Source organism: Sinohyriopsis cumingii, chromosome 10 (assembly GCF_028554795.1).
Source record: "Sinohyriopsis cumingii isolate HCF-2022 chromosome 10, ASM2855479v2, whole genome shotgun sequence".
Taxonomy (NCBI): domain Eukaryota; kingdom Metazoa; phylum Mollusca; class Bivalvia; order Unionida; family Unionidae; genus Sinohyriopsis; species Sinohyriopsis cumingii.
The window spans coordinates 41,763,648-41,781,616 of NC_142970.1; the positions used below are offsets into that span (position 1 = coordinate 41,763,648).

Sequence of the window (17,969 nt, forward strand, 5' to 3'; positions counted from 1 at the left end):
TATACATTATGCATGTAGTGTCAATAACCAATACCATTTGTTCCAATATGCATTATACATTAGTGTCAATAACCAATACTATTTGTTCCAATATACATTATACATGTAGTGTCAATAACCAATACCATTTGTTCCAATATGCATTATACATTAGTGTCAATAACCAATACCATTTGTTCCAATATACATTATACATGTAGTGTCAATAACCAATACCATTTGTTCCAATATACATTATACATGTAGTGTCAATAACCAATACCATTTGTTCCAATATACATTATACATGTAGTGTCAATAACCAATACCATTTGTTCCAATACGCATTGTACATGTAGTGTCAATAATCAATACCATTTGTTCCAATATGCATTGTACATGTAGTGTCAATATCCAATACCATTTGTTCCAATATGCATTATACATGTAGTGTCAATAACTAGCGATATCCTTTATTCCAGTATACATGATACATTTAGTGCAAACAACAATATTCCTTATTCTAGTATACATTATACATGTGTGTCAATAACCAATTGCATTATACGTTAGTGCAAATGGCAATACCCTTTACTTTCTTACTCCTTTTTTAAACTTGTGTCAATATGTAATTTTAAAGTTTTTTCAAAACAGCTCCCTAGAACTACAGTAGTCGTAGTTTATTACATAAAAGCTTCAAGAGAAACCTTTCTCTGTAGCTCTCTATGCACTCCCATTCTCCTGATTTGTTATTCATGGCTAAAAGCGTTCTACTTACCATGAACTTTACATGGTTTTATCCCATCCATATCAAGGAAACATTTGTCATCTTCTATGAGATCTGTGATTTGCTGATTGAGATCTATGACCAACAGATACAGTGCACGACTCGTTAGAAATGTTTGATGAGTCGTGTAGAAGGCATACTGCCCTGCAAAATCCCATATCGACAATGCTGCATATTTCACTGTATCCTTCTCTAGTTTGTCAGCATGTTCATTTATCAAATGGATGATTTCCATCACTGCATCCTTCTTCTTCTCTTTCTCACTGAACTTTTCTTTACTCAGTGGAACAGTAGCAGTGCTTGTTGTTTGGTATGAATGTTCCACACCATGTCCACTATCCACCTTGATAACAGACAATTCTGGTATTGGACTAGCTGATGTATCATTGCTATGAGTTATATCGTCTTCAGAAGCTGGTTCCCTTTGGTAGATATCGTCTCTATGACCTTCTTGTTCCTGGCTGACATCAGACTTCTGATCTGGTCCAGACAACAGTTTTATCAGCCGTTGAAGTCTGGACAATTGCTCGGAATCTTGCAAAAGAGAAAATATAACATATCTGTCTTTCTTATATATATATATATATATATATATACACACACACACACACACTGTCCAAACATTGACCTTACCATATCACCTTGCCTCAAAGGATGTACTAATCTGACCCATTCTAATTTCTTTCATAAATGTCACATATATAATGGTCACCTGCCTTCTGCAGTCAGACCTCAGGATTTACATCACTTAATAATGGTTTCTCACTGCATTAGGCAGTCACTGTGAGTTGGTTGGTTGTTTTTGTGGCTTAGGTGGCAGGGTCCAGTTTCGTAAATTGGCCCCTGGCAAATTTCTTAACTTAAGGCTATGGTGTGACTTTTTGAGCTATTATTGTTTACTATTTATAGATATGGATATATTTGTGAACTAGGTGTTTTGGGTTTGTGTTGTTCTTGAAATTGATGTCAGGCATGTACACCTTCCATAGTTGCTCTGCAGTATGTTGATAGTGAAATACCAATAGTTGGCTAGGAAGAAGAGCTAGCCTCCCATAGCAGTAGACAAAGTGGGTTCAAGGCAAGTAGAGTATCTCAAAAACGGCTTGGATGACAACTATTCTGAGTTGCATCAAACTATTTAGCAGACAATGTTTTTCAAAATTTTCATCCAGTGAAAGAGCTTGTGTTTGCACTGTGAGCACCACATGCTGTCAACAATGGCATTTGGATGTGAAAAATGCATGTATAAAATAGGGGTTGGGTGCAAAAACTTCTTCTGCTATAAACTGCCATTGACTTCTCTGGTCAAGTGAATACTATTCTTATGCTTTGTTTTAATATAGGTACCTAAAAATATGGTCGTTTTTAACCTCACTTGTGTATTTGATTTTTTATGATTTTTTTATACTAGGTCACTGATTGCGGCATTAAATTTGTACATAAAAACTGGCCCCTGCTCCCTTAAGGAAAATTGATTAATTTTTTGATGGTGCAGTCAGTCACATCTATTATACTTTTCTCTTTCTTTGTGTATATTTAAATAATTTTTATGCATTAGCTATATTATATCTCCTTCCTTTTTCCATATATCACTTAGTGTTGTATGTAAGGCTCTTTGGAGAGGGAGGTAACTGTGTTTTGTACCTCCATGTGAGAACTGTTTACATAATGACAAAGTAGCATATTTTGGACTTAACTTACTAAATATGGGAACAAAATGGTAACTATAACATACTGTCTTGCACTTTATGTAGCTGTCAAGGTCTTGCACCCCTATTTTTAAGAACAATATTCACATTTCAATACAGACACACCTAAACAATTGCATAGCATGTCAACATGTATTCTTTAAAGTAATTTAACTCCACAGAGCTGATAGAATTCAGAGGAATCATACATAAACAACTGTTGTGAATATTGAATGTCACCAGTGGAACGGTCTTAGAAATAATGATGCATATGGCATATTACCTGCTATATTTTGGTGAGAAGAATGAACGTTTTAGCACACCGACATAGTTTCTACCTTCATGACCCTACTCTGAAGTTGACATAAGAGATTCATATCTCACACTTGGGTGATAATAGGAAAGGTTTCAGTGTTATGCATATATCTTGAAATTTCTGGGTTCAGTGAGCAAAGGGGAAAAAGCTTAAAATTAAATGGCAGTTTCATGCATTTGACAATACACATACAGTTTCTCTTCTGAAAGTCTTATGTTTTCACTGAATGTTAAAAGTACATCAATATCACTGGTTTCTTTTCTTTTTGCAGGTCTCAGTTTGCAAGGTAGGAGATTAGGATTAATCGGTTAGCCATGCTGAAAGAAACAATAGCTTCAATCTCATCCAGATACTCATTCTGAGGTAAGTGCACAAGAAAGTGACTTTGACAGACAGATTTAGCTTCTGCAGGAGTTGTTTTATGGTACGTGCTTATCAAAAGCCAAACCGGTGAAGTGCTTTTTACCTTGAACTGGATTTTCCACATTAAATATTTGTTCTATACCTTATCTTATTATTTACTATGATATTGTAAACTCCAGAAAAGATTAAAGACAGTTGTAAGTAAATTGGTGTCTGAGAAGAAATTTCTCTGTTAAATTATATTGAGTAATTTGTATACGTATGGTCAATTTCATTGGTTATGTATCAATGAATTTATTTGATATGTCACGTCGTACGTTTTAGGGTCCCACACATCAGTATATCAATATTCCAGCATTGTTTAGTGTTAATTGATTAAACTTTGACTTCTCCAGGCTAGCTAGACTTGTGTTGTGATTACCCCCACACACACACACACAACACACACTGACACAACACTGATGCTGCTATTAGCATCTCCAGAATGATAATGAAAAGTTAAGAACCACTTCTTTTATATCAGTCTAAGAGTACTTCTAAGGCACATGATTTACTTAAATGTGTGATTTTTTTTAAGTTTGCTAGAAGAGTTTATAGAAACTTTTCACTTCTGTCACTGACACCTAACATAGTATTTCTGTCATTCCCTCCTAAAATTTATTACTTCCAGATCTCTTCTTGACATTCATGAAACACTGTAAAGGAATTTTGATTCTGTACTGATGCTATGGTGGTAAACAAAGACCAAAAGCATTGTAGGTTGCAAACAATTTGAAATCTTTTAAGAAATGCAGTCAGTCATAATTCACAATGTAAATAATGCAGTGCCTTTTGCCGCAAAGAGGTAACTTTTTAAAAGCATAATGCCATTTTTAGTTTTGTGAACAAGAAGTTTTCTTTTATACCACTGTACTAGATCATGTCTAAATATGTGATATGTACACAACTTTTGACATTAACCATTTTCAGCCAAATTAAGGTGGCAGGGTCCAGTTTCGTAAATTGGCCCCTGGCAAATTTCTTAACTTAAGGCTATGGTGTGACTTTTTCAGCTATTATTGTTTACTGTTTCGAGATATGGATATATTTGTGAACTAGGTGTTTTGGGCTTGTATTGTTCTTGAAATTGATGTCAGGCATGTACACCTTCCATAGTTGCTCTGCAGTATGTTGATAGTGAAATACCAATAGTTGGCTAGGAAGAAGAGCTAGCCTCCAATAGCAGCAGACACGTGGGTTCAAGGCAAGTAGTGTATCTCAAAAACGGCTTGGATGACAACTATTCTGAATCACATCAAACTATTTAGCAGACAATGTTTTTCAAAATGTTCATCCAGGGAATGGGCTTGCATTTGCACTGTGAGCACCACATGCTGTCAAAAATGGCATTTGGATGTGAAAAATGCATGTATAAGATAGGGGTTGGGGTGCATAAACTTCTTTTACTATAAACTGCCATTGACTTCTCTGGTCAAGTGAATACTATTCTTATGCTTTGTTTTAATATAGGTATCTAAAAATATGGTCGTTGTTAACCTCACTTGTGTATTTGACTTTTTATGATTTTTTATACTAGGTCACTGATTGCGGCATTAAATTTGTACATAAAAACTGGCCCCTGCCCCCTTAAGGAAAATTGATTAAATTTTTGATGGTGCAGTCAGTCACATCTATTATACTTTTCTCTTTCTTTGTGTATATTTAAATAATTTTTATGCATTAGCTATATTATATCTCCTTCCTTTTTCCATATATTACTTAGTGTTGTATGTAATGTTCTTTGGAGAGGGAGGTAACTGTGTTTTGTACCTCCATGTGAGAACTGTTTACATAATGACAAAGTAGCATATTTTGGACTTAACTTACTAAATATGGGAACAAAATGGTAACTATAACATACTGTCTTGCACTTTATGTAGCTGTCAAGGTCTTGCACCCCTATTTTTAAGAACAATATTCACATTTCAATACAGACACACCTAAACAATTGCATAGCATGTCAACATGTATTCTTTAAAGTAATTTAACTCCACAGGAGCAGATAGAATTCAGAGGAATCATACATAAACGACTGTTGTGAATATTGAATGTCACCAGTCCATTTGATTTTTAAAGATTTTTTTAATACTAGGTAACTGATTGCAGCATTAAATTTGTACATAAAAACTGGCCCCTGCCCCCTCAACATCATTGCTCTGCAGGACAGGCTATACATATGCTGGCCATTATAAATCGTGGAGGAAGAACCAACAGGAAATTACTGGCAGCTTCCTCACTTAAACCCAACCAGACAGTGAGATGGCAATGATCAGTAAAGTCAAGCAATACTGACTACTCTGCCAGTGCAATAAAACTGAACGTTTGCTTTAAATGGAAATCACTGTTTTCATAAAGAAATTTCATGTGAATCAACGTGCATGTATTACTACTGAGACTAATCAATGCAATTAAACTGAACTTTTGCTTTACAAGGAAATCATTGTTTTCATAAAGAAAATTCATGTGAATCAATGTGCAAAACATTTATTATCTCATGCTTATGTCCTCATGTACTTTATCTTCTTATTTACATCACAGGGTGTGGCATTAGAAATCACAAGTATGGCCTTTCGCAAACCAAAATGCATCCTTGCTGAAAGATTGTGGCAAGCTTGAGGTAAGCTTATGATAAACTAGTTTAATGTTTATAAGCTAACATGGATGCTTGCACAAGCTTGTACAAGCAAGTGTAGGCTTAGGCAAGATAGCTGGAAATAACCGCAAGCTTGCACAAGCATTTGCAAGCTTGTACAAGCTTTCTTGTTTGCTTCAGAAATTAAAACTAGCTTGCGCAAGCTTACTTGTTTTCTTTACAAAGTAAAATTAGCTTGTGCAAGCTTGTTTTCTTCAGAAGGTAAAACTGCTTGCGCAAGCTTTCTTGTATGTTTCAGAAAGTAAATTTAAACTAGCTTGCAACAAGTTTCTTCATATATATATATATATATATATATATATATATATATATATATATATATCCATTACTTGTGAAAGTTTGAGACCATGTATCCAAGTAGCATGCACCATCACTGTCACGCCCTTAAGAAAACAAATTCATGACTTGATGAAAAATCATGAAGTGTTCATGAACGTTCCTCAGCTAAGTTCATGAACTTCAAGAATTTTGATGAATCATGTACTTGAAGTTCATGAACACATTGATGAACTTTTATGAACTATTATAATATCTTTGAAGTTCCTGAAATGTCATGAACTAATGGTTCATGTACAATTCAAGTACTTTGATGCAATACCAAGATATTTCTTTTAAAAATGTATATTAAATATATATCATTATATTCATAAAATGTTCATGAAAATTCATCATACAAACTTCTCACAATATTAGTGAAATTTAAATAAAGGTGAGTTTGTTTTTTTTTAAATGATATACTGTATAAATGTTCATACATTATCTTTAATTCAATACTTGTGTACTTAACCTGAGTATTTCTGGATTAATATGGGAAAATATTTTCTGGCCAGCCTCAACAAAATGTATTTGCTTTAAAAAGCTTTCAATGACTTTGTCCTAACGTTTTTTTTTTTTTATCCATTACTGTTATAAACTGCATATTCTACTGACTTAGTCACTGGTTGCCAATTTGCAGTAAAAACCGAAATATATTAACAACGATAATCCTGATTGGATGACTATGAAAGAAGACGTGATATGATTGGTCAATATACGCGCGAGATTTCAACAGTTAAGCTTCCTCAGAAAGCAAAGATCATGCAGATGGTTAGGCAAAAACCTCGAACAAAAACTGTGGACTCCATGGAATGGACAGATGAGAATATTTTCAATATCATTTTTTTAAAGTAAGTAGAAGTGTAGAGAAGCGATTTTGAAGAATATGAAAGAAATGATTTGGTGAGAGCAAAATTAGGCAGAAAAGCGTACCAAGCCTGGATGACCAAAATTACGGAAAGTATCTTTTTCTTGGTCATTCGTGATTATTTCAGTAGAAGTTAGATGGATATTTTATTGGTTTATATATGTCATATTATTTATAACTAAGCTAATGACACGATTTTGTTCAGACCTAATTTAAACTTGCTCATCGAAGTTTTGAAAATCACTAAACATCATCACCCCCACCCCCAGTTCTCGATACCAGACGTGGTACGATATCGATAGGAATTGAGATGTTCGAGGTTGTTTTCTTTTACATGACATCACTATTTCTATAATTTGATGTAATTTGGTAATTTTAAAAAAATACAACTCAAGAAAATAGTTAATGAGTGAAACTGTACACAATACAGGTGCAAATAACAACGTGATGAAACCGGAAGCAGCTATACGCAACATGTGGAGTCGGAGTGGATGCATTAGTGACATACTAAGGGCCTATACCACACAAGTCTGGCGTTTTATCAATACAAAATGGCTAAAATATTTGAAAGCATGAAATAACCGTTATCTGTAATATATGCGGTTATTTAATGTAACGATGTTGTCAAAATAATTGTCATAGTTTACTGAATAAACATCCGTTTCCTGTGACTATACCTATAGCTAGATAGATTCAATTAATATAAAACTAGTGACAAAATTCTGCAATAATATAAATGCTCAGTGTTATGTATAAGGGATTAAATCATTTTGAGTTGGATCATATTATTCCAGTAAGTAAAGTGTGGTACAATGATAATGTGCTAAAAGCTAAAAACAATGTTGCTCAGAGATTATCTGTAATTAACTAACTTTACCCTTTTTTCAGACCAGACAGCAGAAAAGAAAAATTGTTAGAGGATGAAGTTTGTAGGTTAAGGACGAAAATTTGAAAACTGGAAGAGACATTAAATAGTGACTGCTGCAACAATGTTAAAGATCCAAACAGTAATCGAATGGAACAACTTAAGTTGCAGATGGAGACATTCAGTTGTGACAATGGACAGGATTTGATTAAATTATAGGCCCTGAACGTCTTCACAAAAGAGTTATCAGACAGGTCAGTCTTTGGAAGAAGATTGGTCAGGAGAAACCCCAGCTGAAAGACAGCCCAATGACGATGAAATATGCTTCAACAGTTGATTGCAGGCAACTGCCCCAATATCTCTTGAACATTTTTCAAAGAAAAATTACAGAACATAAAAAAAAGTGTTGCTAAGGGTAAAAACAAAAAGAATATCTCTTGTCAGTTTAAATTTATCTGAAATCAAATACAGTTTGTAAGATATGTTGCATTTTATACTGTATTAACCCCCTCCCCCATATAAGGTTATTGTATGATTCAAGATGAAATAGGTATTTGTGACTTGTCAGTAATCATATTTTGTTTTATAGGCACTGTTCATGAAGTCATGAATCATTGAGAAACTTTGTTCATCATAGTTCATGAATATGTTCATGCACTTGTTCATGAATGATGATGATCCAATTTGTGGATTGTTTTCAGTTCATGCACATTCATGAATAATACATGAACCTTTTGATGAACTTTCATGAATAGTTCTTGAACCAAGTTCATGAACTGTTCATGAATGATGCATGATCATTTCATATGGGTGTGACACTTGCAGCTAGGGGAACACATAAAACTTCTGCAGCCTTGGGTAAGCTTGCAGTGAATGAATAAACTTGAACAATGGAATTAAACTTAATGTTTTGGCGGAACAGATTTGTTTTCCACTGCATTGCAACTATAAGATTACATTATTTAATCATTTAATATGCAGGTTACTTCATTGGAATGAAGTAAAACTTTGCAATATATTACGATAGTATGGTCCACCAGGAGCAGTTGAGTCTAAAATGCATTTTTGGACAGGGGTCTTCGGACTCCCAGACCCCCCTTCACATTTTCAGGGGTTTTTTTTAGAAGGGGGGAAAACACAATCATGTCTGATTTTTGAAAGCCAAGATGCTTGTAGCAAGAAATCTCTGCAAGCTTGCAACAAGCTAGTAACAAGCTTGCGCAAACTTGTAACAAGCTTGTGCAAGCTTTGCATACTTATTGTACTAGGTAAATAAATAACAAGCCTGTGCATATTTATGACACTTTTGTTAAATAAGCTAGTGCAAGACTGCTGCAATGTTCCAAATACAAGCTTGCTGCAAGCTTTATAAATTAGCTTGTAGCAAGCTTGCTGCAAGCTTTAAAAAACAAGCTTGCAATTTTGATCTGGGAAATTTTATCTGTCTGCTTAAACTGGCATATAACAACATACTCTTTACACAGTTCATGATTGAATAATGCAGATTAAACAACTTTGTTGATAGTGTAAGAAGAATAATAATATTAGATAAACTTCTGTATAGAGGTCACCTGTGTAATAAGGCCAATATTGCATTTCCCAAGGGTGGTTACTTTTGACAGGTTATACATATATACCATGTCTTGATCTTGTCATGCTGGAAACAAGTCCAAAAATGAGATTGAAACCTGTGGCAGCAATTGTAAACATTTTGTTCAACTAAACAGTTTATAAAGTTTTCTTGAACCTTAATTACTTTGAGTAATTTCAGAAACTACAATTCCAAACCGTATGTTGCTCAATGGATTATAGCTGCATCTCAACTTGATTTAATCTATAAAATAAATTCATGTCGGCTGTCACAACCACAGGTGCTCGTATCATTGCTTATAATTTTGCAAATCATATGTGTACTGTGTAAAATAAAATAGTACACGGATGACTGATATTTAACTCATAAGCAACAATATGAATCTCCGTGGTGGTGGCAGTGATCCTATTTCCCATCATGTGTACTGTGTAATACAATATAGTACACGGATGACTGACATTTAACTAGTAAGGAACGATATGAATCTCTGTGGTGGTGGCAGTGATCCGTCATGTGAGGTGAACAAATCAACTCATGATATCCAATGGTCAATCTGTACTCAAGTTGTTTCATACCCAGTAGAAATTGATCATTTCATACCCAGTAGAAATTGATCGTTTCATACCCAGTAGAAATTGATTGTTTCATACCCAGTAGAAACTGGTCATTTCATACCCAGTAGAAATTGATCGCTTCATACTCAAGGTGATGGTCATTTCATACCCAAAGTGATGGCCAATTCGTACCCATTATTGTACAAGGTCAAATATACCATATTGTCAAATTTACCACTCCCTCTCTATTTGCAAATCTATATTTTGTCTAATAAACTGTTCCTGCCATACAAAGTGCATGGGTAAAGCAAATCCACAACAAATTTGCCCAAGCACTGATAAACAGTTGAATAGTAGCATCTATTTATGTATCCATCTATCTATCTATCTATTTATCAATCTATATATCTCTGTCTGTCTATCTATCTATCCATCCATCTATCTATCTATCTATTCATCTATCTATCCATCTATATTCACATTGCAAAAAAGGACAAAGCTGACCAGGTTAAAGAACTGAATATGTCCTTTCCTTTGCAGTCTTTCAAATCAGCAAATATTGCGATTTTTCTTGGTTTTATTCAGTAATGACTATCATGACTGAAACAATTACAAATGTTTAGCCACCAAAGGCAACTATAAATCTGGCGATCTTTTTATATCGGGCAGAAAGCAGATAAAAAGGTGTTGCTTAATTAGGTTTGTCATCTCCAATGACTAGTACTTGTATTATTTTGCAACTTTTGTCCACTTGTTACTCCTTGGTACTCAAACCGTTGACTGTGGTAAACAATCCCGACTGCCAAGAAATTGTTTCTAGACTGCCGACCACAAAAACGTACTTATGCAAAAATTTTGGATAATTTCACCAATCACTGAAGCTTAAACATTAGTGCATACATACCAACCATTACACTTGTTTACACTAAATTACACCTTACGAGTATCTGTGTTCAGATTATGCATTTTCGGTATATTCCCCTCCCAAAAAATTAATAATTTGTTTTCTCATGCAAGTGCCTTTAGACGCCTCTATTCCATTCACATACAAGCGCTTTTTGACGCCTCTACACTATTCTCATGGAAGCGCCTTTCGACGCCTGCTATAAACATCAACCATTTTGAGCAGGTTTTCGTAGCGCCACCTTCGGGGAAAATCCCCTATTAGATAATACATTTATTGTTGTTAATGTCCATTACATCAGATCACATGGTCGCTCTTTATGCTCTGGTCAAGTTCTTCTATTTCAAGTAACTGGGTCATATTCTCCACTCTCACTCAATAAGAATAATTACGTCAGTCCCCGTGAATGCAGTGAATAACCTTTGAGTAGAACTTAATTACTCATATGTATAAAGTAATGGATTAAAAATTAAACATGTGCAGACATTTAGATAGCCTTTGCAATGTTGTATCAGTTTACATAAATTGGATGATACAGGCAAAACAAATGGAACAGTAAAGTAGTTGTTGTTGTTGTAGGATTTAGCGACATTTTTCAGCACACGATAGGCTATACATGGTGGCCAGTATTAATGGTGGAGGAAGAACCCGGGAAAACCCCGGGAAGAACCACCGAGCCTCGAGAAGCTACTGGCTATCTTTCTCACATACCCACATTGGCCGAATCCAAGACTCGAACCTATGCAGACAGAGGTGAGATGGCAGTGATCCGTAACGGAAAGCGCTTTAGACCACTCGGCCACTCAGGGCCCCAACAGTAAAGTTAACCCTTTACCTCATGGAAGCGTCTTTGGATGCCTCTACACCATTTGCATGAAAGAACCTTCTGACGCCTCTACTCAAGTCACACTGAAGCGGCTTTTGACGTGTCTACTCGAGTCCAATGGAAGCGCCTTTTGACATCGAATGTAAACATCAGCCATTTTAAGCCCATTTTCGATGCGCCACCTTCGGGAAAAAAACCCCGTTAGATACTACATTCATTTATGTTAATGACAAATATGTCAGATCACTGGTCACTGTTTAAGCACTGGTCGATATCTGCTATTTAAAATATCTGGGTTATAATCTCCACTCTCCAAAATGGTGGTCGCAGATTTCATTCACTAAATACGAAGTTTTCATGATCAGAATCACAACTATGAAAGATTCAATAACCTAGGTAAAGGCTTGATATTGATGTAGGTAGAAATTAGTTTTTATAAATTGTCAAATTCAGATGACTTAGTGATGTCGAAGCAGACGAAAAACTTGTAAATGTACAGTATGAGAAATGGCAGCTACAGTTGGTCACGTGGCCTCACTGACATGACAATGAACCAGTTCTCTCAAGATTTTAAAGCACATAAAAAAATTCTTCCGTGATAAATAATTACACAGCTATAACAATTGGACTTTTTTCACATAAAATAAATGTTTACCAAAAATGGTAAATGATTAAAACTGCTCTTAAACGTAACATTCACTACATTGATTAACAGTTCACAGGCAGGCTTATGTGTATGGGGTCGACTAGGTAACAGGTGTTTTATTTATAGCGCGCTGCACTTTGTAACTATGCTCTATGAGGTAAGGTGTTAAAACAAATTATGTCCTCGAATGGATTTGACTGTACGTTCATAGTTAAGAACTGGGTGATAGAAACACTTTTCTAGCTTTGTTCAGACAATGTCTGCATAATTCCTCTTGTTGGAGACAGAGAAAGTTGGCCACAGGGAAAAAAAAATTCTGAAAGCAAAATTCAAAGAAAGCCACCACTACCAGCTGGACCAGCCTGCCCAGCAGTGTACACAACCAGCCCCACGGCCTACCAGCCTGCCTCGCCGCCATTTAATCTAATATTACTTTTATTAGGTATTATTAATCAAAAGGGGAATAGTAAGTTTTTATTAAACCTTCGGGTACCATTATTCTGTGCCGTTTTTCACATTTCTATTAACTCTACATCAAATCTACTAAATTAACCCATACTTATTCTAAACCATCACCTATTTAACCTTTAAACTTGTAACTTAAATTAATATAATGCCACTTACCAAACATTTACTCATACCTACAGTTAAGAAAATTGATTTGAGACGCTGAAATAATAATCTTTTAAAAACGCAACAGGCACTAGGAACCATGCTAGCACCCACCTGAACGGTATTCTTACACGCTAACAATTATTGTTAAGCACTGAGATTAAGCGTCATGTGAAGTAAACACAACAATTCAACCGCAATATAATGAATTTCAATCTATCGTAAAATCTCTAAAATCAATATTAATCAAAATTGAATAACTATTTAAATAAAACACTAACAAGAGTATAATTATCAAACTTAAAATAACATACAAAGTAAATTCACCGAACAAAGAACATAAATTTTACTACACCTGAATAAACGAGACTCGCACACTAGGTTCTCAAGATTACAGATTTGGTACCTTTTCCAAAACCTCCCCAGGCTATCAGATTAGACAAAGACATAGGAAGGGATAACTGGCGCAAACAGTTGAATCAACTGATATCGAGATCATAAACACTAGGTACCATACTAACATCCGCTGTAGAGGCATTACCTCAAGACAATAAAACTATTGTAAACAAAGTGAGTATATATGCAATGGGTCATTTAAACATGTAGCTAACCGTAATATATTCAAATAATCCAAATATTACCGTACCCTATATTATATTAACTAAACACAAGTAAAAACAATAAATAAACAAATAACACATAAATACTTCAAAGCAAAGTAATAAATAAATAACAAAACAAAATGTAAAAAAACTAAATACTCAAACATGTCTAAATCAGAACCAACATATAAAGCCTCGTTCAGTAAATTTAACTTGGATAGGAGAAAATACAACCACTCAAACAAAATGGCCAAAACCCCAACACCAAACAGGACCCTCATGACCCCTGTGGAAGCCACCAAAAAAACTACGCCAAACAATCAACCCATAACATACAGAGGGAGCATAGACACCAGCCCAACCACCACCAATGACACCTTGGTCAGAACATTAAATTTTACAGTCACAAGGCCACCCCTCTGCTGATGAACTCACCCAAGCTAGCTGCATTTCAAACCACGAGTAGCAGTCCAAACTCAACTACACCCTTTATCTCACACGTCACTTTTTCCAAATTACACCCGAGTACAGGACCAGAAAATATTGACCTTAACGACACACTCCCGATTCTAATTAATGACTCAGCAAGGACAGAAATAACACAAGTCAAACCCTCGATAGACGAAATCAACCAAAATCTTTCATTAATACCCACTGGAAAACCATGAATCACAATCAAAATTACCAAAACAAACTTGCATAATGAAACTGATAACCACACCCCAACCTACAAAATCCAAACCCCAGAAACCAAGGAAAATCATACAGCAATAGAATGAATCTCTCAGTCAGCAACCTCACAATTTGACACAACTTTAAAACACAAAAAAGTAAGGAAACCATTCATTGCAGCCAAACCCCATGGCCATCAAAATGCACCAAAACCATAGAACAAGAAGAACAAAGGGAAATGGCAGAATTCTTAGGTAGTTTAGTTAGTCAATTCTGAAACAAAAAAGTGAAAAAACAAGTGACTAAATAAACATACTTAGGTAGAGGGAAGCTACCCATGAAAGAACTAAACAAAGAAATGCAACCCACAACAAACCCACTAACACTGTCTAACCATGTGCTAAATCAAACCAAAATAACCATAAACAACACTAACGAAAAGAAATTAAACAGGCAAACCCAAAATCGGAAACCACAAAAACCAAACCAGTTACCAAAATAATCAAACAGATAAACAGGGGACAAAATCAAAAACCAAACCAGACCCAAAACCTACCCCCAAAACAGAGCAAAACCCAAGACAAAGGCAAAAATTTCACCCCATCAATCTCACAATCTTTATCTCTAGCAAAAACTCAAAATTCATCAACTTAAACCAAAATAACATAGCAAGCGAACTCACAAAGGCCCACGGAGGGGAGTTCTCGCTCATCAGACCCAACACAAACTATATAATCATCAGATGCAGCACAATCCAACAAGCAAATAAGTATATGGAAATTGAACAAATCGCAAAAATTAGAATTGCTAAAAATAGACATGCAGCACAATGCAAAAGTAAATAAGTATATGGAAATTGAACAAACTGCAAAAATTAGAGTTGCTATAACTAGACATACAGCACTATAAGGAAACACGGGAAGCAGGAAACCTACACAAACTGCAAACACTAGTACTGATATCAATCAAAACACAACCCAAAACAGTACAGCAACAGTATATAAAAAAAGTCCTTAGCCTGCCCAGAGAACAACAACTCAAAACAATCAAACCCCTCGAAGAAGACCTTGCATATTACGGGTTTAATATAAACAGGGTATACAAACTCAAGAATTCCCCAAAACAGGAAACACCAATTGCTATAATCAAATTCAATACCCACCAAGAACCAGTGGTAAGATTAGGTCCCTATGGAAAGCTATACAAACTGGAAAATTACAAAAACAAACCACGCTTTTGTGGAAACTGTAAAGGATGGGGCCACTAATCACTAGCTTTTGCAAAACCAATTCAAAATGCGACCACTGTGTGGGTACACATAAAGGGCGGTACAGGAGTAAAGAAATTAAAGGTGCTAACTGTACAGGATCTCACCACCCTAAATTGTATGCTCGTGAATTTGCTATAGTACAACATATGGATTCAAACCACACATTGTATAAAGCAAGACTAAATATCATTTAAAATCTGAAAATCCAAACCCACTCCAAAAAACACAAATTCAGAACTGAACATTACCACCAAACAAACAAAACACTAGCCAAAATAAGAATAAAGAAACCAGAAAAACTAACATAAGCAAAACAGCACCACCCAAACCAAGCATACCCCCTACAATAACTTCTAGTAGGCATTATAATACTCAGGCACCCAGATATCAAACAAACCAAGTACCCAAATAAAACTAGCACACAGAGAAAAGAAATAATCAAGCCACCAAATAAAATAGGTACTCTACGAATGTTGTCCTCCAGTTCATTAGTGAATTTGCTAATAGCATTGCATAAAATACAAAAAATGATCATGTCCCAATCGAGATGACTCATCAAGTGCTAACCAAATTAATAAACAAATTCTTTCCCAATCAAAATTCGAGATCATAATAAACCATACCGAAATCATAACAATAGTAAATATAAATAATCAGTATGTATCCCACTCAACGTAAATGCTTGATAATGTGGCAGTGGAACTGCTGTGGGATCATTAAGAACATCCCTGAGCTAATCCAAAAACTAAACTCCAACAAACCTAAACCTGACATCTGCTTACAAGAAACCTATCTAACTCAGGTCTCTCAGATCACCCCCAAAATTCCAGGATACTCGACAGTATATACTAAAAATAGAACAAACAGCAAATGAAAAGGGAGGTTAGCAACTTATATTACTGACTCACTTCCAAACACCTCAGAAGTTACCCCAGATCAAAACCAAGACGCACCTGAACAAATAGAAATTCAAACCATCATGATTACCACTAGCCAGCATACTATAAAACTGCTAAACGTATATGACCCAGGGGGAGATAATCCAAGAGCAATCAATCACTATATGAAAATGACCACTGACAAAGAGGAAAATCTGATCATATGCGGAGATTTTAACGCCCATAATGCGAGTTTAGGAGGAATAACGCAAAGCCTAAGAGAAAAACTACTTGAAAAATGGACAAACGAATCCAATCTAGTTATCCTTAACAATTGAGCAGGAACAAGATTAAACCCCATCAATGGTGCACTATCAGCAATCGACCTCACCATAGTCACTCCTAAATTGTCCCAAATCTCAGATTGGAAAGTTAATCAAAGCAGCACCCATGGAAAGGATCACTTCCCAATCCTACACACCCTCAATATAAGGACGCAACATAGCCAACTGACAACATAGCAAGGTGGAGGTGGTGTGACAAAGCCGATTGGGATAAATTTAAAATCGCCCTCTCTACAATAACTCTAGCAGATCATTATAATGATAACATCGATCAATACACTCTAAATTTAATGAATGCCCTAATGAGGCAGCTAAAATAAGAATACCAAGAACAGGAGGACAACAACTTAAAAGCACTGTCCCATGGTGGAACAAAAAAAGTAAAGTAGCTCAAAAAACTGAGAAAAGGCCCTTAATCGATTTAAACACATAGGGAACTCCATTGACTTTAGGATTTACAAAAATATGGAAAAAGAAATGAAAATAATCCAAAATGCAGAAGAAAAATCCTCGCAAGCATTCTGCTCTAACATAAACTTCAACACCAACGCAAAACAGGTATAGGACAAGATAAAGGCAATACAGGGGAAAAGCAAGCAACCAATTCCAAATTGACTTGATATCTAACCAACAAAGAAAAGGCAAACTGCTTAGCATCTTAGCATCACACGTTGTAAGCATGAGCAGCAACTCCAAAAATACCCAAAAATTCCAAAAGCACCGCCAAAACATAGAAAAAAGTATCCAAACCTCTTCTCTGACCTAGGATCCAAACAATCTAAATAAAACGAGGACTTCACAATAGCAGAATGGATAGCTGCACTTGCTATGAAAAAGGCAACCTCACCCGGAGAAGACCAACTTGGCTATGAAATATACAAACACATCCCAGAAAACATAACTAAAATCATACTAGATCTACTTAATAACAGCTGGCAGAAGGGCCAACTACCCAAAAGCTGAAAAAAAGCTATCGTCATTCCAATACCCAAACCTTGCAAAAACCCAAATGACATCAATGTGTATAGACCCATATCGCTAATTGATAACATATGCAAAATAATGGAAACAATGATTAATGACAGACTAAAATACCATCTAGAAAGTAACAACTACATTGCAGAAACACAAAGTGGCTTTCACAACAAAAGATCCACCCTGGACCAATTGTTCAGACTCGAAGCAAGCGTCAAGCTA

The 17,969-nt window shown here is 35.4% G+C and overlaps 1 protein-coding gene and 1 long non-coding RNA gene across 4 annotated transcripts in view; one reads left to right on the plus strand and one right to left on the minus strand.

Annotated features, from left to right (window-relative positions):
• The window catches only part of LOC149789929 (uncharacterized), a 160,198-nt gene that overhangs the window by 100,296 nt on the left and 41,933 nt on the right, over positions 1–17,969 (minus strand). For all 3 annotated transcript variants that reach the window (XM_089971994.1, XM_089971993.1, XM_089971992.1), the window contains exon 4: positions 758–1,300. In XM_089971994.1, coding sequence (XP_089828120.1) covers positions 758–1,300 — 543 coding nt within the window. The remainder of the gene's footprint in view (positions 1–757; positions 1,301–17,969) is intronic.
• Positions 2,983–8,329, plus strand: LOC149789930 (uncharacterized). The gene is made up of 3 exons (XR_016424013.1): positions 2,983–3,133; positions 5,711–5,789; positions 7,897–8,329. It is a non-coding gene; the product is annotated as an uncharacterized LOC149789930 (long non-coding RNA).